Genomic DNA, 24218 nt, shown 5'->3' with positions numbered 1-24218 from the left:
AGTGAAAATCTTAGCATCTTCAACTCTGCCACCTCCAGCTCCGCCTCCTGTCTTTTCGTCAGTGCCACTGTCTCCAAACCATATAACATAGCTGGTCTCACAACCATCTTGTAAACTTTCCCTTTAACTCTTGCTGGTACCCTTCTGTCGCAAATCACTCCTGACACACTTCTCCACCCACTCCAACCTGCCTGCACTCTCTTTTTCACCTCTCTACTGCACTCCCCGTTACTTTGGACAGTTGACCCCAAGTATTTAAACTCAAATGCCTTTGTCACCTCCACTCCTTGCATCCTGACCATTCCACTGTCCTCTCTCTCATTCACGCATAGGTATTCCGTCTTGCTCCTACTGACTTTCATTCCTCTTCTCTCCAGTGCATACCTCCACCTCTCCAGGCTCTCCTCAACCTGCACTCTACTCTCGCTACAGATCACAATGTCATCCGCGAACATCATCGTCCATGGAGACTCCTGCCTGATCTTGTCCGTCAACCTGTCTATCACCATTGCAAACAAGAAAGGGCTCAGAGCCGATCCTTGATGTAATCCCACCTCCACCTTGAACCCATCTGTCATTCCAACCGCACACCTCACCATTGTCACACTTCCCTCATACGTATCCTGCACCACTCCTACATACTTCTCTGCAACTCCTGACTTCCTCATACAATACCACACCTCCTCTCTCGGCACTCTGTCATAAGCTTTCTCTAAATCTACAAAGACACAATGCAACTCTTTCTGGCCTTCTCTATACTTCTCAATCAACATTCTCAAAGCAAACATCGCATCTGTGGTGCTCTTTCGTGGCATGAACCCAAACTGCTGCTCGCTGATCATCACCTCTCCTCTTAACCTAGCTTCTATTACTCTTTCCCATATCTTCATGCTGTGGCTGATCAACTTTATACCTCTGTAGTTGTTACAGTTCTGCACATCGCCCTTGTTAGTGAAAATCGGTACCAGTATGCTTCTTCTCCACTCCTCAGGCATCCTCTCACTTTCCAGGATTGTGTTAAACAATCTAGTTAAAAACTCCACTGCCGTCTCTCCTAAACATCTCCATGCCTCCACAGGTATGTCATCAGGACCAACTGCCTTTCCACTCTTCATCCTCTTCATAGCTGCCCTCACTTCCTCCTTGCTAATCCGCTGAACTTCCTGATTCACTATCCCTACATCATCCAACCTTCTCTCTCTCTCATTTTCTTCATTCATCAGCCCCTCAAAGTATTCCTTCCACCTTTTTAGCACACTCTCCTCGCTTGTCAGCACATTTCCATCTCTATCCTTGATCGCCCTAACTTGCTGCACATCCTTTGCAGCTTGGTCTCTCTGTCTAGCCAATCGGTACAAGTCCTTTTCTCCTTCCTTAGTGTCTAATCTGTCATACAACTCACCATACGCCTTTTCCTTTGCCTTTGCCACCTCTCTCTTTGCTTTACGCTGCATCTCCTTGTACTCCTGTCTACTTTCTTCATCGCTCTTACTATCCCACTTCTTCTTTGCCAACCTTTTCCTCTGTATAATTTGCTGTACTTCCTCATTTCACCACCAAGTCTCCTTGTCTTCCTTCCTCTGTCCTGATGACACACCAAGTACCTTCTTAGCTGTCTCCCTCACTATTTCTGCAGTGGTTGTCCAGCCATCTGGCAACTCTTCAGTACCACCCAGTGCCTGTCTTAACTCCTGCCTGAACTCCACACAACAGTCTTCCTTCTTCAGCTTCCACCATTTGATCTCCGGCTGTGTCTTCACTCGCTTCCTCTCCTTGGTCTCCAAAGTCATCCTACAGACCACCATCCGATGCTGCCTAGCTACGTTCTCCCCTGTCACCACCTTGCAGTCTCCAATCCCTTTTAGATGGCGCCTTCTACATAAGATATAGTCCACCTGTGTGCACTTTCCTCCACTCTTGTACGTCACCCTGTGTTCCTCCCTTTTCTTGAAATATGTTCACCACAGCCATTTCCATCCTTTTCGCAAAATCGACCACCATCTGTCCTTCCACATTTCTCTTCTTGACTCCATACCTTCCCATCACCTCCTCATCACCTCTGTTCCCTTCACCATGTCCATTGAAGTCCGCTCCAATCACCACTCTCTCCTCCTTGGGTACCCTCTCCACCATGTCATCCAACTCACTCCAGAATTCTTCTTTTTCATCCATCTCACACCCAACTTGCGGGGCATATGCGCTGATAACATTCAGCAATAAACCTTCAATTTCCAGCTTCATACTCATCACTCTGTCTGACACTCTCTTCACCTCCAGCACGCTCTTGACATACTCTTCCTTCAGAATTACCTCTACCCCATTACTCCTCCCATTCACACCATGGTAGAAGAGTTTGAACCCACCTCCGATACTCCTGGCCTTACTCCCCTTCCATCTGGTCTCTTGCGCACATAGTATGCCTACCTTTCTTCTTTCCATCATGTCAGCCAGCTCTCTCCCTTTACCAGTCATAGTGCCAACATTCAAACTTCCAACTCTCACCTCCACATGCCTACCCTTCCTCCTCTCTAGCTGCCTCTGGACATGCTTTCCCCCTCTCCTTCTCCTTCGCCCAACAGTAGCATAGTTTCCACCGACACCCTGCTGGTTAACAGTACCGGTGGCGGTCGTTGGTAACCCGGGCCTCGACCGATCCGGTATGTAAGTCTTATTTATGATCCGCATATATTATTCGGCAAAGATTTTACGCCGGATGCCCTTCCTGACGCAACCCTCCCCATTTGTCCGGGCTTGGGACCGGCACTAAGGATGCACTAAAAATGACGCAAACAACACACGTCATAAATAGTGACGTGACGCACACGATGACGCGCAAATTACGCGTGGTCATTTTGACCACTCATGGTCGTTTTAGGCAGATCGTATCATAACGTATTTGCGCAATTGATCTAAAACTAATTTTAATGCAAATAGATGCAGTTTTAGGAGCATTCAGGGGGCGGCAGGTCAGTTATCAAACTTTGAAAACCCAAACCGGTCAAAATGACCACCTTAAAAGTAAACAACTGTTACACAACAGGAAAAGATGGCACAACATTCCGTTAGAACGTTTGCACTTGCATTACGTTTGAATACGTGCCTTGATAATGCCAAAATGTTGGGTCTAATTCTTAAAATAAATGAAAAATAGAGAACTACAAGGTGTTCTGTCTCTTGTATCGTACTGAATCATGAGAGGTATTGAACCGAACCTTGAGATTTGTGAATCGTCCCACCCCTAGTAGCTAGACAGTACATGAAGAAGAAACAGAAACAGGTGGGATGATGACTTGTGTGGGAAGTTATGTAATCATTATATTGTTGAAGTTTGAAATTTACAAGCAAATAGACAAGTTTTTTCGCAGAGTTGCCATCATGGCCAACACAACTGGGTCAAGATGTCTTGCATGAACTGCAAAGCTCAGTGACTTACTACAGAGGGTAAGTAGAAATACTGCGATTGGCAATTGCTTGATTGTCCTCTAACTGCATTTATGAAGGAAATAATACCGCCATTAAAGAACATCACTTATTTCAAAGGTCATGCTATCACCCACACATGACATATCATCATGTGTCTCAATCGAGTGACAACTGATCACGTTCCAGCGTGCCGTATTTGCTCATCTGTTTGTGTGTCTGTTGACCAACGTGGCTCCATCCATCTGTGTCAGTGCATTTTCTATGACATACCCTCCCAACAAACACTCGTATCTCAAAAACTATACATCATAGCTGATTGTTTTACATCATGAGTGTCACAAGAAGTCAGCCAACCTCCATCCTCCATCCATTATCCAAACTGCTTATCTTTACTCAGGGTCGCGGGGATAATGGAGCCTATCCCAGCAGTCATAATTAGTCTGAATAGTGAGAAGTGAAGACGTTACATGATTATAAAACAGTAAGATGGAGTATGGCATTTAGACAGCACCATAGATGCTCATGTAATGAGTCTGAATAGCGAGAAGTGAAGACGTTACATGATTATAAAACAGTAAGATGTAGTATGGCATTTAGACAGCACCATAGATGCTCATGTAATGAGTCTCAATAGTGAGAAGTGACGACGCTACATGATTATAAAACAGTAAGATGGAGTTTGGCATTTAGACAGCACCATAGACGCTACATGATTATAAAAGAGTAAGATGTAGTATGGCATTTAGACAGCACCATAGATGCTCATGTAATGAGTCTCAATAGCGAGAAGTGAAGACGCTACATGATTATAAAAGAGCAAGATGTAGTATGGCATTTAGACAGCACCATAGATGCTCATGTAATGAGTCTCAATAGTGAGAAGTGACGACGCTACATGATTATAAAAGAGTAAGATGTAGTATGGCATTTAGACAGCACCATAGATGCTCATGTAATGAGTCTCAATAGTGAGAAGTGACGACGCTACATGATTATAAAACAGTAAGATGGAGTATGGCATTTAGACAGCACCATAGATGCTCATGTAATGAGTCTCAATAGTGAGAAGTGAAGACGCTACATGATTATAAAAGAGTAATATCTAGTATGGCATTTTAGATGCTCATGTAATGAGTCTCAATAGTGAGAAGTGAAGACGTTACATGATTATAAAACAGTAAGATGGAGTATGGCATTTAGACAGCACCATAGATGCTCATGTAATGAGTCTTAATAGTAAGAAGTGAAGATGCTACATGATTATAAAACAGTAAGATGGAATATGGCATTTAGACAGCACCATAGATGCTCATGTAATGAGTCTGAATAGTGAGAAGTGAAGACGCTACATGATTATAAAACAGTAAGATGGAGTATGGCATTTAGACAGCACCATAGATGCTCATGTAATGAGTCTCGATAGTGAGAATTGACGACGCTACATGATTATAAAAGAGTAAGATGTAGTATGGGATTTAGACAGCACCATAGATGCTCATGTAATGAGTCTGAATAGTGAGAAGTGAAGACGCTACATGATTATAAAACAGTAAGATGGAGTATGGCATTTAGACAGCACCATAGATGCTCATGTAATGAGTCTGAATAGTGAGAAGTGAAGACACTACATGATTATAAAACAGTAAGATGGAGTATGGCATTTAGACAGCACCATAGATGCTACATGATTATAAAACAGTAAGATGGAGTATGGCATTTAGACAGCACCATAGATGCTCATGTAATGTTTGTCTATGGGACGCACACCCTCCAAACAAACGCTCAAAAACGATAAACTTTAGGTCTGATATTTTTGTCTGTGAGTGGCTCCACAAGTTTTCCTATGTTTTGATGTATTTTTTGTGTACATGCATGCAAAATTATGTGAGCAGCAGCGAGTTAGAAATCCTTGTGGAAAAGGCGTAAATTTGTCCTCCACATTCTAAATTCCCATTGGAATCAAATCCTTCCACAGAGTATTGCAACCTGAGTGGGATCGAGCTACTCGATTTGACACAAGAATACATTTTTAAGGCAAACACATCAGAAGTTAATAGGAAAAAAGCATTTTTGCTTATTAAAGCGCCCCCAAGTGGTGAAATGACGCATCTTTTACACAACCTCAGAAATAGGTCCTGAGTCCATATACCACGTTTAGTGTCAATACACCAAACACAGCTGAGCTATGATGTCACACCCTGTTTGCCAGCTTTGCAGCTGATTTCGAGCTGTAACGGCCAAATAGAAAATCAAAAATCCACATGACAACTTTTGTGAGACTTAGTCTGAACATCACCTTTAGCAAATTTAGCTAATATTGGGCAAAATGTGCGGCCTGTGAAAAATGTTTAAACTTTCACATAAAATCCAACATGGCGGAAAATCCAATATGGCAGAAATTGCCGTCACATGGTGCATTGAACTTGGCTTGATCCAAGGAATAAAATGGTACCTCATATTTGAAAATTGGTTATATGGTTAAAAAATACATGAACATATAAGAAATTAATAGAAATTTCTGAAAAAGATGGTTGTTGGACAAGTAGGCAATAAGTTGAATAGTGACAGCCCTCTCAAATAATTTCGACAAAAAGGAAGTTTGGAAAATTATCTATAATTGTTCGAATTTGTGGATCAATATTAGGTTTTTTTAAGCAGCAGTTGAATAATGGCAGTTTCAAAAGCTGAGTTGGAAGGGATATTCTAACCTGAGAGTCACCAAAACTTTGAAAAAACTTGGGACTCAAAGTCCTCTGATGGCCTCCGAGAAGCTCTACTGGAGCAGTTTGTGGTTACGTGGCTTTTTAAAGAAAAACACAACATTAATTGTTAAGGGAGGGAAGAGTGTGACTTATTTAACTTCTACAAGGGTGTTTTCAGAGTTGAGACAGGGTCCAACATCAGCAGAGTCCAACACCAGTGTCTCTTCTGACACAAACCAGCTTTTCCAAGCTTGAGGCAACAGCAGTTCTTCATCATAATTTCCCATTCTTAACTAGGGTTGGGCTGTGTAATGTTTACGGTTATGTTCAACATTACAGTGATTAATGTTTACGACAGTGACGTATTGTCGTCATGTGCAGTCATACATTACATGAGGGTTGATGCTAGATCCAAAGGGGTGTAGGCACGGAAGTAGACGTGACTGGTTGTTGCGTCAGCCAATAGACAGCGCAGAATCTCGAAGCACACTGACTGCCAGACCGACAGATGGAGCAATAGTTGGGGCGAATTAACTTAATGTTAGTTAGCTAGTTAAGTTTAGGAACAGCAGGAAACAGTAGACTGATGTTAGACACAGCTCAGGCCTTTGGCCCTCGCACACGTTCACTCGTCCAGGATCCCCCTGCTCCTTAGATGCAGCTCAGGCCTTCGGCCCTCCCATCTTTACTAACCAACTCTATGTCAACGTGGATTGTAAAAAACACACAGCTAAATAACTATAAAGCTAGCATTAAACAACGCTAGCTAGCAACTTAATCCGTGACGTCATATGTAGTCAAAGGACTCTGAGTTGACATTTCAGTGCACATCGTTTGTTTCAAGTCAGTGCGCTTTGAGGTTCCGTGCTGTCTATTGGCCGATGCAACAGCCAATCACGGCTACTTCTGTGCCTACACCCCGTTGGATCTAGCATCAACCTTACGCGAGGCAGAACCCGCGAAATCAGTTAGACAGACAGTAGTTCATAGCATGGTTGTATGCACTGAACCTGCGCTTCTCCAGTAAAGTTCTGCGTTTGTTTAATAAGTTGTCTGCCTATCTGTGTTACACATGAGAACATCACATTGGCGACAAGGACAAAAGGATGACAAAAGGACAACAAAACGACGACGAATGACACACTCAGCATGCAAGTAAAGAAAAAGAGAGGAAAACTAAGCCAAACAAAAACGAAGTGCTAAGCTAACCAACGGACGTCCACGAGTGGTTTAGTGGCTAACACACGAGACTGAATGAGTGGCTAGCAAAAGACTGAATTCAAAATGTCACTCGCAAACACCGTCACTTTGCCAGCTTTCAACACAGAAACAGATCCAAGCTCAGTAGGACCACGCTGGAACAAATGGGTGCAGAGGTTTGAAAATTATACTCCTGCCATGAACATTACAGGCGATGCAGAGCAAAAAGCATTGCTGCTACATGTAGCAGGAGAGTGCGTGCATTACATTTATGACATGCTAGCAGCTGAGGCAGACAAGTTTGCTGAGGTAAAGCAGAAAATAGGAAAGTACTTCACGCCTAAAAAGAATGTGCAATACCAAGTGTACATGTTTAGAAAGGCAGTGCAACAGCCAGGTGAACATTTAGACACATACTGTACAAGACTACATCTGCTAGCGAAGAATTGTGAGTGTAACGGTCGACAAGGAGATTAAAGCGCAACTGATTCAAAGCTGCTCTTCAATGAGGCTACACAGACTAGTACTCAGGGAGCCTGATAGCAGCCCGGATGAACTCCTAGAGCACAGGAGAATGCTGGAATTGTCCGAGCAGCAAGTAGCAGGCATGGAACAGAGTGTAGCTGCGTCAGTGAACGCAGTGCATCAGAAGGAGCGACCAGCTACCAGCCGATACACCCAACAACCAGTGCCGGAATTGCGGTGGAAAATACCCTCACGATGGAGAATGCCCAGCAAAAGGGAAAGACTGTAAAGCATGTGGCAAGCTGAATCACTTCACAAAGCAGTGCAGGTCAAAGCAAAAGCAACCTGGAAAAGACTTTGAAATGAAGCCCAGAGACAGTGAGCAATTCAAAACGCACAAGACAGTGTATAACATTAACAGCACAACAACACATAGTGTTAACACACAAGATTCATCTAGCAGTGATGAGGCATGTGTTTGCAGCCAGTGGCAGCAACAATGCTATGCAGCCACAGACATACATTGGACTGAATGATGTTAGGATTTCAGCACTGATAGACTCAGGGGCTGCAGTGAACATTTTCAGTGAAAAGATGCTCAGTACACTGAGACCACGCCCACAACTCACCCCAACTGACATCAGGATATTCCCTTATGGCTGCACTAAACCACTGCCCATAGCCAGTGCATTCACATGTAACACAGAAGCAGGAGATAAAAAGACTAACGCCAAATTCTATGTGATGACTGGTGACAGTTGCTCTCTGCTAGGCTACAAAACAGCTGAGGAGCTAGGCCTCATCAAAATCGTGAACACTGTGACCTCCCCAAGCAGCCGAACAGTATCAGATGAGTTGGTAGACAGCTACCCAGAGCTGTTTCAAGGCATTGGCAAAAGACCTTCAAGTTAAGCTGCACATCAACACCAACATTCAGCCGACCTGTCAGCCACACAGGCGAGTGCCGTTTCACATCCGACAGAAAGTCGAAAAGGAATTGAAAAGGCTAGAAGATGATGACATGATTGAAACAGTCACAGGCCCCACGCCATGGGTCTCACCGATCATCACACCACCCAAGCCAAAAGATCCAAACAAGGTTAGAGTATGTGTCGACATGAGACAAGCCAACACCACCATCCAGCGCGAACGTCACATCACCCCCACCATGGACAATGTGATCCATGAGCTGAATGGAGTGACAGTCTTCTCCAAGCTTGACCTGACAGCTAGATATCCCCAGCTTGAACTCCACCTGGACAGCAGGTACATCATGACATTCACAATACACCTAGGCTTGAGACGCTACAAGCGTCTGAACTTTGGGATATCTTCAGCAGCGGAGGTGTTTCAAAATGCAATTTGCCAAACACTACAAGGGACCAAAGGGGTGAAGAACCTGAGTGATGACATCATTGTCTATGGGAAAATGCAGACTGACCATGACGACAGCCTCAGAGCGGTGTTCCAGAGAGTGAAAGAGAGAGGGCTCACACTCAACAGGAAAAATAAGTCCAAGCTCGAGTTTTTCCGAGTTCATCTTCTCAACCGGCGGAATCTCAGCTGACTCCAAAAAGGTTGCCGCCATTCAGCAAGCCAGCAAGCCACGAGACCCGACTGAAGTGAGGAGCCTACTAGGTGTGGCCAACTATTGCTCACGCTTAATCAAAGACTTTGCTTCAATTTCAGCACCACTACGCAAGCTGACCAGGAAAGACACACAGCGGCCCAGAGCAAGACAAATCACTACAGACCATCAAAGAAACCCTGATCAGCAACACGGTAATGTCATATTTTGACCCTAGCAAAGACACAGAACTTGTCGTGGATGCCAGCGCTGTCAGCCTGGGTGCCATTCTCTCCCAAAAGGAAGAAGGGGAGAGACGCACCATAGCCTACACCAGCCGTGCCCTCAGTGATGTAGAAAGACGCTACTCGCAAACAGAGAGAGAAGCACTGGCCTTTGTTTGGAGTTGTGAACACTTCCGCCTGTACCTGTATGGCAACCCTTTCACCCTTGTCACAGACCACAAGGCACTCGAGGTGATCTGGAACAACCCCCAATCAAAACCACCTGCCAGGATCGAAAGATGGAGACTGAGATTACAGCCCTACAACTTCAGGGTAGAATACAGAAAAAGAGCAGAGAACCCTGCGGACTAGATATCCCGTCACCCTGTTCCAGTGCAGACAAGTGGAAACACAAGAGCAGAGAAGGTGGCGGAGGAGTATGTGAACTTCGTGGCACAACATGCCACACCCAAAGCAATGACTCTCACAGAGATAAAAGATGAAACCCTTAAAGACCCAGTCCTGCAGAAAGTCAGTACCATCATCAGAGACAATACATGGTACAAAGTTGCAAGCGACACACAGCATGCTGAAACACTCAAGAAGTACAAACAAATCAGTAGTGAGCTCACTGTGTCACACACTGATGATATCATCCTGCAAGGCACCAAGATTGTCATCTCTGCATCTCTTGAACACAGGGTGCTACAGCTAGCCCATGAAGGACACCAGGGCATTGTAAAGACAAAGACACTCCTCAGATCAAAGGCATGATTTCCTAACATTGACCTGAAAGCAGAATTCACTGTTAAGAACTGTCTAGCATGCCAGGCAAATACATCCAGAGCACATTTGGAACCTTTGAAGATGTCCAAACTACCAGTAGCCCCCTGGAATAATGTCAGCGCAGATTTCTATTGCCCACTCCCTACAGGGGGAATACCTGTTAGCTATCATAGACGAATACACATGCTACCCAGTAGTTGAAATTGTGAGATCCACTTCAGCAAACACAGCAATCCCAGCCATAAAGTGTTCTCCATGTTTGGAATTCCAAGAAACCTAAAAACAGACAGTGGCCCTCCTTTCCAACACAAAATCCACATCAAGATCCTGATGATCACCACAACCACTGAAAGTGACATTGACCACAAAATCAGAGAACGAGACGAGACTGCTAAAGCAAAGATGAAGTCTGACTCAGACACACGCCATCATGCCAAGTCAAGCGTACTCACTCCTGGTGATACTGTGCTTCACCAACAACCCAAGCACAACAAGCACAACAAGCACAACAAGCTCACCCCGCCATACAACAGTGAGCCTTACAGTGTCAAAGGTCAAAGACTCGATGGTCACAGAATCCAAAGATGGACATTCTATAACCAGAAACTCTTTTCTTTAAAAAGAGCAATGCTGAGATACAGGACACTCAAACAGATCCTGAAGAGGATGATAGTGACACTGTTACAGTTGCAACACCGAGGTATCCTTTCAGAAGCAATCGCCAGCGCCCGTCATACGAGATGGCCAGATGAACGAGTTTAACAATATAGATGAAAACTGTTGTGTGTTTCAGACTGTTTACATTCAGTGCATTAATGGATTCATCCGAAGGACTCTAAATGACTTCTGTCTTTAAAACCATTTACACTGGGTACACTATGAATATACTTTAATGATTGTGAATGTGTGTTATATCTTTGATACTGTTTGCACTAAGCACTCCAATGAGTTTATTTGAACTTGAACTAAGACAATGTAGCATTTGAATTTAAATTGTATGTTGAGGCAGCACGGTGGTGCAGTGGTTAGTGCAGTCGCCTCACAGCAAGAAGCTCCTGGGTTCGAGCCCTGGGTAGTCCAACCTTGGTGGATCATCCCGGGTCGTCCTCTGTGTAGAGTTTGCATGTTCTCCCCGTGTTTGCGTGGGTTTCTTCCAGGGGCTCCGATTTTCTCCCACAGTCCAAAGACATGTAAGTCAGGTGAATTGGCCGTACTAAACTGTCCCTAGGTATGAATGTTTGTGTGTGTGTGTGTGTGTGTGTGTGTGTGTGTGTCTCATCCCTGTGATGCCCTGGCGGCCTGTCCAGGGTGTCTCCCCTCCTGCCGCACAATGACTGCTGGAATAGGCTCCAGCATCCCCGCGACCCTGGAAACAGGATGAGCGGTTCAGCTAATGGATGGATGGATTGTATGTTGAGTTGTGATTGAGAAGTAATATTGCTGTTGCAGACAGTAAGTGAAGCAGTTATGTCTCAGACCTTATAACCTGTTTGTGAAGACAATGGTGTTAATCATTTTTATTAAAAAAAAAAAGGAGTGGTGTAATGTTTATGGATATGTACAACATTACAGTGATTAATATTTACGACAGTAACATACTGCTGTCATGTGCAGTCATACATAACGTGAGGCAGAACCCGCGAGATCAGCTAGTCAGACTAGTTCACAGTACGGCTGTATGCATTGAACCTGAGCTTCTCCAGTAAAGTTCTGCATTTGTTTAATAAGTTGTCTATTTGTACTACACACGAAAACGTCACAGGCCGATTTAAAATTATTCAACTGGTTTGATATTAAGCCAAACATCAGACCAAACCAGCATACGGAATTTTAACACTAGGTATCGCACTTGACCCAGTAGCCACCGCTGGCACAGTTTTCATTTTCGCTGACACCAACTCTGCCATGTCTCGTCTCTCTTGCCACCCCCAAACTAAGTAAACAAACACACCGTGCACATCTTCCCCCCACAAACACACCGTGCACATCTTCCCCCCACCCACCTCTACTGTCATCTGATCTCCTTGTCCCAGCCTCAGCTCTGCACTAATGGTTCTTTTCCACTGCATGGTACCGGCTCGGCTCGACAAACTGCGCACAGCCTGTCAGACACTAGTGGCTCCGTTAGTCTGTTTATAAATAAAAATATGTCAATCACGTTGTCATATCACTTATTGTTATTACTAATGAAGCATAATTTCGATTTAGCACCGTGACGCCATCGGCACAGATTGCTGATGTAGTAAGCAACGTTTTAATTTGCCAGAGCGTCTCATCCTGCATATACCAGTTCAGTCAGTTTGCGTAAAATCAAATCGGTTTAAGTTCGTAAACCGAACCGGACTGGTAAACCGGTGTGGCCCAGTGGTTAGCGCTGTCGCTTCACAGTAAGAAGGTCCTGGGTTCGAACCCCGGGGATGTCCAAATTCGGGGGTCCTCCCAGGTTGTCCTCTGTGTGGAGTTTGCATGTTCTCTCCGTGTCTGCAGTGGGTTGTCTCCAGGTGCTCCGGTTTCCCCCACCATCAAAAAGACATGCATGTTAGGGTTAATATTCCTGTCTGTGCCCCTGACAAAGGCATGGCAAGACGAACTGGAGTAGGTCCCCAGGTGCTGCACGGCGGCTGCCCACTGCTCCTAGCTACAGTTAGGATGGATTAAATGCAGAGAAAGAATTACCCCAAGGGAGATTAATAAAAGTAGTAAAAAAAAAAAAAGTAAACTGACCCAACTCTATTCTTAACATACCCCACTGCTATCGTGACACCTATAAGAGCCATTTTCCTGCTGCAGGTGAGACATTAAATGAGATTTAAGGCAAAGCCAGGTTCATCACTACTCCCTGAAGAGATACAGCACCAATGATTCAACATCATTTAATACAACCATCAATCTTTTTAATGGGGCTCTTCACCACCGATCAATACCAAGCTTTATTACAGCCTCCGTTTGGTGAAGAAGAACAAAAATGACAAAGAGCCACATGCCTGACTCAAACGCCTGAGCTGCTGCGTAACACACATCCATTGGTGTGTTTGGATGCTTCCTCCGTGTTTAAGCTGGTATGAATAATATGTTACCGTAACCACTCAGTGAAATTGTCAGATAGCATTCAGCCTCGACACGTGACATCACTTTAACATCTATGAGGTTAGCGGAGCACTTGGAGGCCGAGACGGGCGGTGCCTGCTTTATTTTACAGAATGGATAGGAATATTTTGGAATGAAGACAAGAAAAATTAACCCAAAACTGTTTGGGAAAAGTCCCCTAAAAGTTCCAACTTTCTGTGGGAACTTTCTACTGAAGTCCTTACTACTTGTTGAGTGTGGTTTAGCCACACAGTTAGTAAATAAATGCTAGCATTCCACCAACTTGATGACAAAAATAGGATTGAGGTCACAAAGGGCAGCAGCTTCGGAAATAAACAACACAACTGGGCGTTTGGGAGTGTGTGTGTGTGGGGGGGGGGGTCTCTGGAGTCAAGGCCTACTTCCTGTAAAAGTTCAAACAGCATCCTGACGCTCTTCCTCTTCCTGCTGGTTGTGAGCAGGATGCTGAGGGACAGGGAAACCCTGCAGTCAACACCTTACACAATCAGTAGAGCTGGCTTCCTTCACAGATGTACTGAGGTCTGCAGCTTACAGACGGAGGTATGATCATCAGGGAGGCTACAACTGTTGAGGAAAACTGACTGTCTACAGTTAACTGGTGTGTAAAGGTTTCACTGTTTTCTCATCCTGAGTCATAAAAAGTGGTATGCTGTCAGCAAGCAACGTTGCAAGGCAGCAAGAATGATCAGGTTAGGGGTGGGACAATATGAAAATTTCATGTCACAACTATCTTAGCCAGATTAATTGCGGTTGATGATATTATTCCAATAACCATCAAAATATGCTGAAAACTCTTGAAATGGCACCAACACATACTGGAATCACTTACACATACTGGAATCACTTGACCATACACTTTGTGAAGAAACAAATATTCTTATTGCATCACACATAGGACACATCTTTTTGGCTGGACCAGCCAGCCAGTTACTGACTGATTGACTGACTGACTGAATGATCATAGTTAGTGACTGACTGATTGATTGACTGACTGACTGAATGATCATAGTTAGTGACTGACTGACTGACTGAATGATCATAGTTAGTGACTGACTGATTGACTGACTGACTGAATGATCATAGTTAGTGACTGACTGACTGACTGAATGATCATAGTTAGTGACTGACTGACTGACTGAATGATCATAGTTAGTGACTGACTGACTGACTGACTGACTGACTGACTGACTGACTGACTGACTGAATGATCATAGTTAGTGATTGACTGACTGACTGAATGATCATAGTTAGTGACTGACTGATTGACTGACTGACTGACTGACTGATCATAGTTAGTGACTGACTGACTGACTGACTGACCATAGTTAGTGACTGACTGACTGACTGACTGATCATAGTTAGTGATTGACTGACTGACTGACTGACTGACTGACTGACTGAATGATCATAGTTAGTGACTGACTGACTGAATGATCATAGTTAGTGACTGACTGACTGACTGAATGATCATAGTTAGTGACTGACTGAGTGAGAGACTGACTGACTGAATGACTGATCAGAGTGACTGACTGATTGACTGACTGACTGAATGATCATAGTTAGTGACTGACTGACTGAATGATCATAGTTAGTGACTGACTGAGTGATCATAGTTAGAGACCGACTGACTGACTGAATGATCATAGTTCGTGACTGACTGACTGAATGATCATAGTTAGTAACTGACTGACTGAGTGATCATAGTTAGTGACTGACTGACTGAGTGATCATAGTGAGAGACCGACTGACTGACTGAATGATCATAGTTTGTGACTGACTGACTGAATGATCCATTTAACATGATTGGGCCACTGGATCAAGTGACCAATGATGGTTCCAGCAAGCAGCAACCAACGAACGTCACTGAAGTTACATGATTGGTCGGCCAACCAATGACGTCACTGCCCGTGAATCGGCACAGCAGTTGGTGCACGAAGAACGTAATATATTGTTGCTCGTGGATACTAATTACACGCCTCATTGCAAAAAAAGTCCACTTCACAAATACCAGCATAAATAGCCACACGCAGTCAGAGCGAACAGAGTTGGTGGTAACTGAAGTGCATTTATAAGGGGTGTCACGCCCAGACTTTGCAGTGATCATCGCAGTAATGACTGTAGCCAGGTAATTATTTCATATAAAAAAATAAATTGGTGCTATTTAACTGTATAAAGGATTTGAAAAGTACAGTCCAAACTCTGCACCAAACACTCACTCACCACCGTCACTACCCAATCTGTCAGCAGCTCATGTGCGCGCGTAAACTGTTTATGGCACGTAACTCCCAGCATGCAGTGCAGAGGCAGAGAGAGAGAGAGAGGGAGAGAGAGAGAGAGAGAGAGAGAGAGAGAGAGAGAGAGACAAGGAGGTGGACAAGGAAGATGGGCCGCGAGGGAGACTGTGAGCATAGCATCTAAAAAGTCACATTTTATAGATTTATGTTCTGCATGGTCAACAGACGTCTGGATAAATTGGTCTCCCTTGCAGTGGTTTATGCACTTGTGGCAACAAACATTGTCGTCGTCAGCCCAGGTAGTGTAACCACACTTCAGAGTGTTTGGATTGCTCTGCCATGATGAAACAAATGCCTCTCGATTTGTGTAAGAACACAGCCTCACGTCTCGCTCAGAGAGAGAGAGAGAGAGAGAAGGGAAGAAGACAGCAAGATGAAAGAGAGACGGTGGTTAACATTATGCTTGTGACATTTCCATAAACTCTGAAAATCATATGCTGTTAAGGACATCTCACTTTTTACTTTCTCCAGTGCCAATAGCAGAACTGATAATGCAGGTCTTCATAAACACTCCAGATTTCACAAATTTAGAATCGGTTCCTGTTAAGAATTGGGTTTCAGGGGACATCCCATGATGTTTACTTTCATACTTGTCATTAATTTTTATTCTGGGGCCACAGGAACACATCTTGTTTGTCAGGACACTCTGGGTCTGGCACAACCCTCTCTGTTACTCTGTAATGCTGGTGAAAGAGGAATGAAGGGCTCATTCCACCACCAATAACTGTAAATAATTGATGAATGGCTGACATAGATTGTTTTATTCCTTTTCTTCCCCTGGTGTCCCGCTACTAGTATAGTAAACCCAGGTTAATCTCCTACTCAGGTCTGGGGTACATGGGATCAATGTGAAGTAGGTTGCCAATCTTTCCAGTTGTGTACCTGTGACCCAGAGGTCACAGCTGTGCAGGACTGTGGTTTTGGCCTTTGGCTCTCGCCAGTTGGTTAATTAAGCAGAAACCATCCTCAGAAACCATCTGGCTGCAGTTTCACAGACCCACTACAGAAATGGGCAACAGGTCAGCGGTTGGAGAAACTATTCTCTAACTGAAGGACAATCTCTGCAATGCGTCCAGTGAGTCCATTAAGCGCCATGGGGTCCTTTCTAAGGTTCTTCAGGGGAAGAGCTGAAACCACTGAGTGGTCACTCCAGAAAGGGTTAAAGCCACTGCCAACCAGAGGCCAAATGTATAAAACTGTGTATATTCAGGTGTAGAAATCTGTGTACACACAATAAAAGGAAACTTGCATACACAGTCTTTTCATCAGATTTATAAAACCCTGCGTATGTCTTTTCCCAAGTGTTTTTCTTCATACATCTCAATCATCCTGACATTTTGTACACATGCACGAGCCTTCCGACCATGCACACAATTTACTATAAATGGCTTCCAACACAAAAACAAATTGCATGGCTTGCTAATAAAGGGCCAGCATTTAGTTTAGTTTTGAGGAGAAATGGCGGAAGCATTGAAGAAGCAGTTGAAGAAGAAGCATAATTTTACAGATTGTGAACTTGAAATAATGGTTGACCAAACTGACAGAAGAAACACATTATTTGGAAGCCTATGCTCTGGCATTACCTGCAAAATGAAACAAGTTTAATGGCAGCAAGTAACCGAAGCAGTGAACGCCCTTAGTTCTGAGCGCCAGACTCTGAGGGAGATTAAAATAAAAATCACACCTGAAGGTGTAGGTTATTCCTACTCCCCAATAATACAAAATATTCATTCATTCAATCATTTTCAGCCACTTTTCCGAGGTCGGGTCACGATGGCAGAAAGCTACGTAGGGCACTCCAGACGTCCCTCTCCCCAGCAACGCCCTCAAGCTCCTCTTGGGGGATCCCAAGGCGTTCCCAGGCCAAATCAGACATGTAGTCCCTCCAGCGAGTTCTGGGTCTACCCTGGGGTCTCCTCCTCCCAGTTGGCCGTGCCTGGAAAACCTCCAAAGGAAGGCGCCCAGGAGGCATCCCAATCAGATACCCGAACCATCACAACTGGCTCCTTTCAACGCGAAGGAGCAGTGGCTCTACTCCGAGCTCCCTCCAGATGTCCGAGCTCCTCACCCTATCTCTAAGGCTGAGCACAGACACCCTACAGAGGAAACTCATTTCAGCTGCTTGTATCTGCGATCTCACCCTTTCGGTCACTACCCAAATCTCATGACCATAGGTGAGGGTTGGAACGAAGACTGACTGGTAAATTGAGAGGTTTGCCTTCCAGTTCAGCTCCCTCATTACCACAACGGTCTGGTACAACATTCGCATTACTGCTGATGCTGCACCAATCCACCTGTCAATCTCCCACTCCATCCTACCCTCACTCGTGAACAAGACCCCAAAATACTTGAACTCTTTCACTTGAGGCAACAACTCGTCCCCAACCCGGAGGGAGCAATCCACCATTTTCTGGTAGAGAACCATGGCCTCAGACTTGGAGGTGCTGATTCTCATCCCTGCCATTTCATACTCAACTGCAAACCATCCCAGTGTACGCTGGAGGTTGCGTTCTGGTGAAGCCAACAAAACCACATCATCTGTGAAGAACAGAGATGCAATTCTGAGGTTCCCAAAACAGACACACTCCTCATCTTGGCTGCACCTTGAGATCCTGTCCATGAATATCACAAACAGAATCGGACAAGGGACAATCTTGGCTGAGTCCAACACCCACCGAAAACGTGTTTGAATTTGTGCTGAGAATGTGGACACAGCTCTCACTTTGGAGGATTGGATGGCTTGTAGCAACTGCCCTGGTACCCCATACTCCCGCAGTACCCCCCACAGAGTGCCCTGGGGTACACGGTCATAAGCCTTCTCCAAGTCCACAAAACACATGTAGACAGGCTGGTCAAACTCTCATGCTTCCCTCAGCATTTCCGCAAGGGTAAAGAGTTGGTCCGATGTTCCACAGCCAGGACAGAATCTGCATTGTTCCTCCTGGACCTGAGGTTCAACAATCGATCAGAGCCTCCTTTCCAGCACCCTAGAGTAGGCTTTCCCCTGGAGGTTGAGCAATGTGATGCCCCAATAATTGGAGCACACCCTCCGGTCCCCCTTTTTAAATATGGGAACCACCACCCCAGTCTGCCACTCCACAGGTACTGTCCCTGACCTCCACACGACACTGAAGAGGTGTGTCAGCCAAGACAGCCCGATAATGTCCAGAGCCTTCAGTACAGGAATAATCCTTATTTATATAAAGATCATGCACTATTTATTTGTTTATTTATGTAGCAAATTTGGGGGGCAGCCCGGGTACCACCGTAGCTGGGACACAAATCTGTGTCTCCCGCACCACGGGTGACTATGTTAACCAGTCGACTAAAGGGCCTGACTCATTAGGCAAGGGCTACCAAGTCTATTCTTCCATGATTGTTACATTTATATAAAGATAATTATCATTATAATTGTTATAATACTTAGTGAGAAACATATTCACTAAAGATACAACAAACCAGTCACGCATCACTATGTAATCATAGAGAAGGTTTTTTTTAAACAATAGATTACATCCTAACACAATGTAGTGAAAGATAAAATCTCTAAATAAAATGTCACCAAAATTCACGCTTTTACTGTCCTTTTTGCCAACTCGCAACATCACACTAATCAGACTCAAAACACTGTGTATATGGTACGCATGGTGTGAAAGATGTATACCGGTACACACATTCTCATCCCTCGTAGATTTTTATACATTCAGAAACCTGCGTGGAAAGGTGTGTAGGTACAGGTTCACTTTTGGGAAACCTGCGTGGAAAGTGGTGTAGGTACAGGTTACATGCTGGGAAACCTGCGTGGAAAGGTGTGTAGGTACAGGTTACATGCTGGGAAACCTGCATGGAAAGGTGTGTAGGTACAGGTTAGGTGTTGGAAACCTGCGTGTAAAGGTGAGTAGGTATAGGTTAGTGTTGGAAACCTGTGTGGAAAGGTGAGTAGGTACAGGTTAGTGTTGGAAACCTGCGTGGAAAGGTGAGTAGGTACAGGTTAGTGTTGGAAACATGCATGGAAAGGTGAGTAGGTACAGGTTAGTGTTGGAAGCCTGCGTGGAAAGGTGAGTAGGTACAGGTTAGTGTTGGAAACCTGCGTGTAAAGGTGAGTAGGTATAGGTTAGTGTTGGAAACATGCATGGAAAGGTGTGTAGGTATAGGTTAGTGTTGGAAACCTGCGTGGAAATGTGAGTAGGTACAGGTTAGTGTTGGAAACCTGCGTGGAAAGGTGAGTAGGTACAGGTTATGTGTGTACACACGGTTTATAGATGCCTCTGTAGTCTTAGGGCCAAAACAGAAAGACTAAAGAGAAGCTTATATCCACAGGCCATAAGAACTCTCAACATACTTGAGACAGCTAGTTTTTTTTTATTGTTTATTTTGACTAGAAAAAAAGGAAAAAAATGCACTGATCTTTTGTCGTTTATCTAGGTCTATGTCTTTTCACATAACGACAGACAGAGTACCCCTCTTCATTTCACTGTATGTTTTACTTTGTATTTCTGTGCATGTGACAAATAAAGTACTTGAACTTGAACTTGAACTTTATACATTTGGCCCCAGGTATTTATAGCTGAATGGACTTATTAGTGTGCGTTTAACTCTGCCCCTCACCCAAACTTGGTAGAATAGAATTAAAGGTTGAACTTGATTGGTATTACAATTAATCAAAAATAATTCAATAAAATTATAAAAATAACATGCCGTCAACTGGAAATCAAAGGACACAGTTTAATTGAGCAAGGATTGTGATGCTTTGCCATGGCCATCAAATGTAATGTGTCATAATATCCCATTTTATTCAAAGAAGATTCTACCACATTTCATCATCCCTTCTCCCCACCATCTGAGTTTCAGCATGTTTGTACTTAGAACCCAAATGATGCAGAAGAAGTGTCTATGTGTACAAAAGCCATACTGCAACTGAAACATTGTGCTGCGTTACTAGAAACGAGGCCCTGTTCTCTCTCCCTCTGTTAATTTATCACACCGACTCTTTTATACTCACATCTCACCACATTTACACCGACAGCTGTGACCAGAACCTATGAGTACTGACAACAGCAGCTATCAAACGGTCAGTTATTTAGCCTGCCATGTGATGGTACAGGTACTGGAGCCAGCTCCCACTGCAGTCAGTCTCAAGCAATAAAAACGGATCCCTTGAACTGTTAATACCAACAGAGACTCTGCCAACGTCATTAGGATAAACTCAGTAACCTGCTCCAGGAAGAACCATGGGCCAGTGTTTGAAAACAGGGTTTTGGGAGGTGCTGCCATTCAACGACCAGGCAGAGAGTACCGACAGGGCTGCAAGGTCACATGCTTCAACACCACTGCAGACTGGTTTGGGAAATCATGTGGACAGTCATTTAGAGTGCCTCTTTGCTTTCATCAGCGTCACTATACAGTCTGTCTTTTTTTTGTTTGTTTGTTTTGTTTTGTTTGGGGGGGGTGAATAGAAAAGATGTAGAGTCATTTGGTCACAACTCACTGAGCAATTTGCATTCAGTGATACTGTCCGGTCTCCACCCACTTTGCATTCCCACTGAATTCAGATACACAAAAAGAAAATAACATGCCTGACCATTTTAGCATTCATACAGACCTTGCTTAAAATGATCCAAGTAAGCTATATCTGTATGGATTTACAGTCAAACGATGTGAAAGGTGAATATCAAGAAATAAAAATTAAATAAACGGATTATACAGATAATGCTTAAGTAAACAATGCAACCCATGTAACTTTTGGCTTGTGACATGGTCCATGACATGGCACTATGCACTAGAAATGTATGTACATGTTACTCTGTTAATGGGTGATTTTGGTTACATCAATGCATCCCAAATTTTGATTCCAAGTTTTTCCCCAATGTATAACTATATGAATATGGCATCGATCCCTGGTACCACTTGTAGTCATAATGAAAAATGGAGGTCCTGTATGGATTACAAGCTATCAGTGACACCAGAATCGTTTGCTCCATGTCACCATTGTTTGTGGAACTTTTGCCTCCACAACATTTTTCTCTGGTGTAGCAGTGCTCATTAAAAACAATCTTTACAGTGTTTCAGCATAAATAACCATCTGAGACAGTGGTGTTATATGCAGGCTACCTTTTCCTCTGAATTTCCACTGCTAATAAATGGGACGATGTTTACCCCATAGAAAACATACAGGCGAAAACCAGCCATGCAATTGGACTCTCCAAAAGTTCCCAATGGAAACTGGAGGCCTGGATCAGCCGATACTGGCACCACAGAACGATAGTATTGGACCCTCGCAGACTTGCAACTGTTCATTTGTGCTTTTAGATAAACAAGAAGCTCTGGAAAGACTCGGTTGAGTCGTTTTCAATCTTGACCCGTTTTAAATCAATCCCAAAAAACATGCAACTGGGCTGCGCAGCACAGTTCTTCCACCAGATACTTAGCCGAGCTTCTCCCTACGGGGGCATGCAGCTCCCAGTATGGCCGTAGAAACGGGTACGGCTCCCAGTAAGGCCGTAGAAATGGGTACGGCTCCCAGTAAGGCCGTAATAATGGGTAGGGCTCCCAGCAAGGCCGTAATAATGGGTACGGCCCCCAGCTCCCAGTATGGCCGTAAGTAGCCGATTAGCTCGGCAGCACGGAGCCGCAGGCTGGCCGACGGCAACACGGTCCCACCGACATCGTTACGTCACCACGGGACAGCGATAAAGTACAGAGCAGCGGACAGAAAACACGTCTGCGGGGTTTAAACAACATCATCAAGTAAATAAATCACGGTTCGTCTGACCTGTTGCGTCCTTTCAGCCGGATTCATCATCACCGCCTGCCGAAAGCTGTTATCCACATAAGACGCCATTGCTTTGAAGTCGAGCGCAGAGATATTCGATGTACGAGCCTTGAAACGTCTAGAAAAGATTCAAGGCACCGAGAATCAGCAAAACCAGCGGTCTCTCCTCGTCCTCTGTGCCGGGTTAAAAGACTCGGACAATGTGGATCAGCCCCGAGTCCCCAGGCCAGGCCGCGACGGGAGCCGGCCAGCCAGCCAGGCAGTCTCCTCCGGGTTTGTGTCGGTCCCCGAGCCGCTACCGGAGGACACGCACCGGTAAATCCGCCAACAGGAAGCTCCTCTTGTTTAGCCGTGACCGGAAGAGCCCAGAGCCCACAAGAAACGACTTTTGTCCCGATGAGTTATGGTGGTAAAACGATCCCTTCATTCAAGCCATCCCTCGTCACTTCAGCATTCTGCCATCGACGGAAAGAAGCCTCACGCAGGACGCAGCGGAGAAAAAGTAGAATACAAAGAACCGAGCCGCTTATCCAGAGAACAGCAGGCCGCCGTCCATTCTGACCGACTGACTACGACGCGCTCAGCGACGACGATCCTCAGACAAGCCTTTGGTCGGGTTGAGAAGTACGGACAGCTCCGGTCCGTTGTGTGCCACCATGGTGACTGACATCATGGGCGAGTCCATTTCCCAAAGAATGGAGCCGGAGGACGATGCGGCGCAGTGGTGCTGCAGTGCCGCCGTGCGGCCGACCGGGGAACGGACGGAAGAGTTGAAAATTCAACAGAATTTGGAGGTTTTCATGAGGCACTGAGGTCTGTGCCGAAACCAAAGCCACGGTTCGGCAGATTTCCTCTAATATAAGAGCCGTAAACATTCCAAACACGCTGCTGGGGTTTTGGACATGTAGCTAATTCAAACTGCATGTTGTGTGGTTAGGGTTATGTATGTATGTTGTGGGTTGGGGTTAGTGTTATGTATGTATATTGTGGGTTAGGGTTATGTATGTATGTTGTGTGGTTAGGGTTATGTATATATGTTGTGTGTTAGGGTTAGGGTTATGTATGTATGTATGTATGTATGTATGTATGTATGTATGTATGTATGTATGTATGTATGTATGTATGTATGTATGTATGTATGTAAGTATGTAAGTATGTATGTATGTATGTTTGTTTGTTTGTTTGTTTGTTTGTTTGTTTGTTGTGTGGTTAGGGTTATGTATGTAGGTTGTCTGTTAGGGTTCTGTATGTATGTTGTCTGTTAGGGTTATGTATGTAGGTTGTGTGCTTAGGATAATGTATGTAGGTTGTGTGTTGGGGTTATGTATGTATGTATGTATGTATGTATGTATGTATGTATGTATGTATGTATGTATGTATGTATGTGTGTGTGTGTGTGTGTGTGTGTGTGTGTGTATGTATGTATGTATGTATGTATGTATGTATGTATGTATGTATGTATGTATGTATGTATATGTATGTATGTATGTATGTATGTCGTGTGTTGGGCTTATGGCTGTAGGTTGTGTGTTGGGGTTATGTGTGTAGGTTTTGTGTTAGGGTTATGTATGTACATTGTGTGTAAGGGTTATGTATGAAGGTTGCGTGGTTAGGGTTACATATGTATGTTGTGTGTTGGGGTTATTTATGTATGTTGTGTGTTGGGGTTATGTATGT

General features: G+C 44.4%; 1 protein-coding gene across 2 annotated transcripts in view; it reads right to left on the bottom strand.

Annotated features, from left to right (window-relative positions):
• rapgef2b (Rap guanine nucleotide exchange factor 2b) overlaps positions 1–23076 on the bottom strand; it is a 352048-nt gene extending 328972 nt beyond the window's left edge. For both annotated transcript variants that reach the window (XM_056296986.1, XM_056297056.1), the window contains exon 1: positions 22542–23076. In XM_056296986.1, the coding sequence (XP_056152961.1) occupies positions 22542–22610 (69 nt within the window). In that variant the 5' untranslated portion in view covers positions 22611–23076. The remainder of the gene's footprint in view (positions 1–22541) is intronic.
• Positions 23077–24218: the final 1142 nt, after the last annotated feature.

The sequence above is a fragment of the Lampris incognitus genome, chromosome 1, assembly GCF_029633865.1.
Source record: "Lampris incognitus isolate fLamInc1 chromosome 1, fLamInc1.hap2, whole genome shotgun sequence".
NCBI classification, from domain to species: domain Eukaryota; kingdom Metazoa; phylum Chordata; class Actinopteri; order Lampriformes; family Lampridae; genus Lampris; species Lampris incognitus.
Note: the sequence above shows the minus strand (reverse complement) of the source record. Positions and strands in the feature narration are given on the sequence as shown.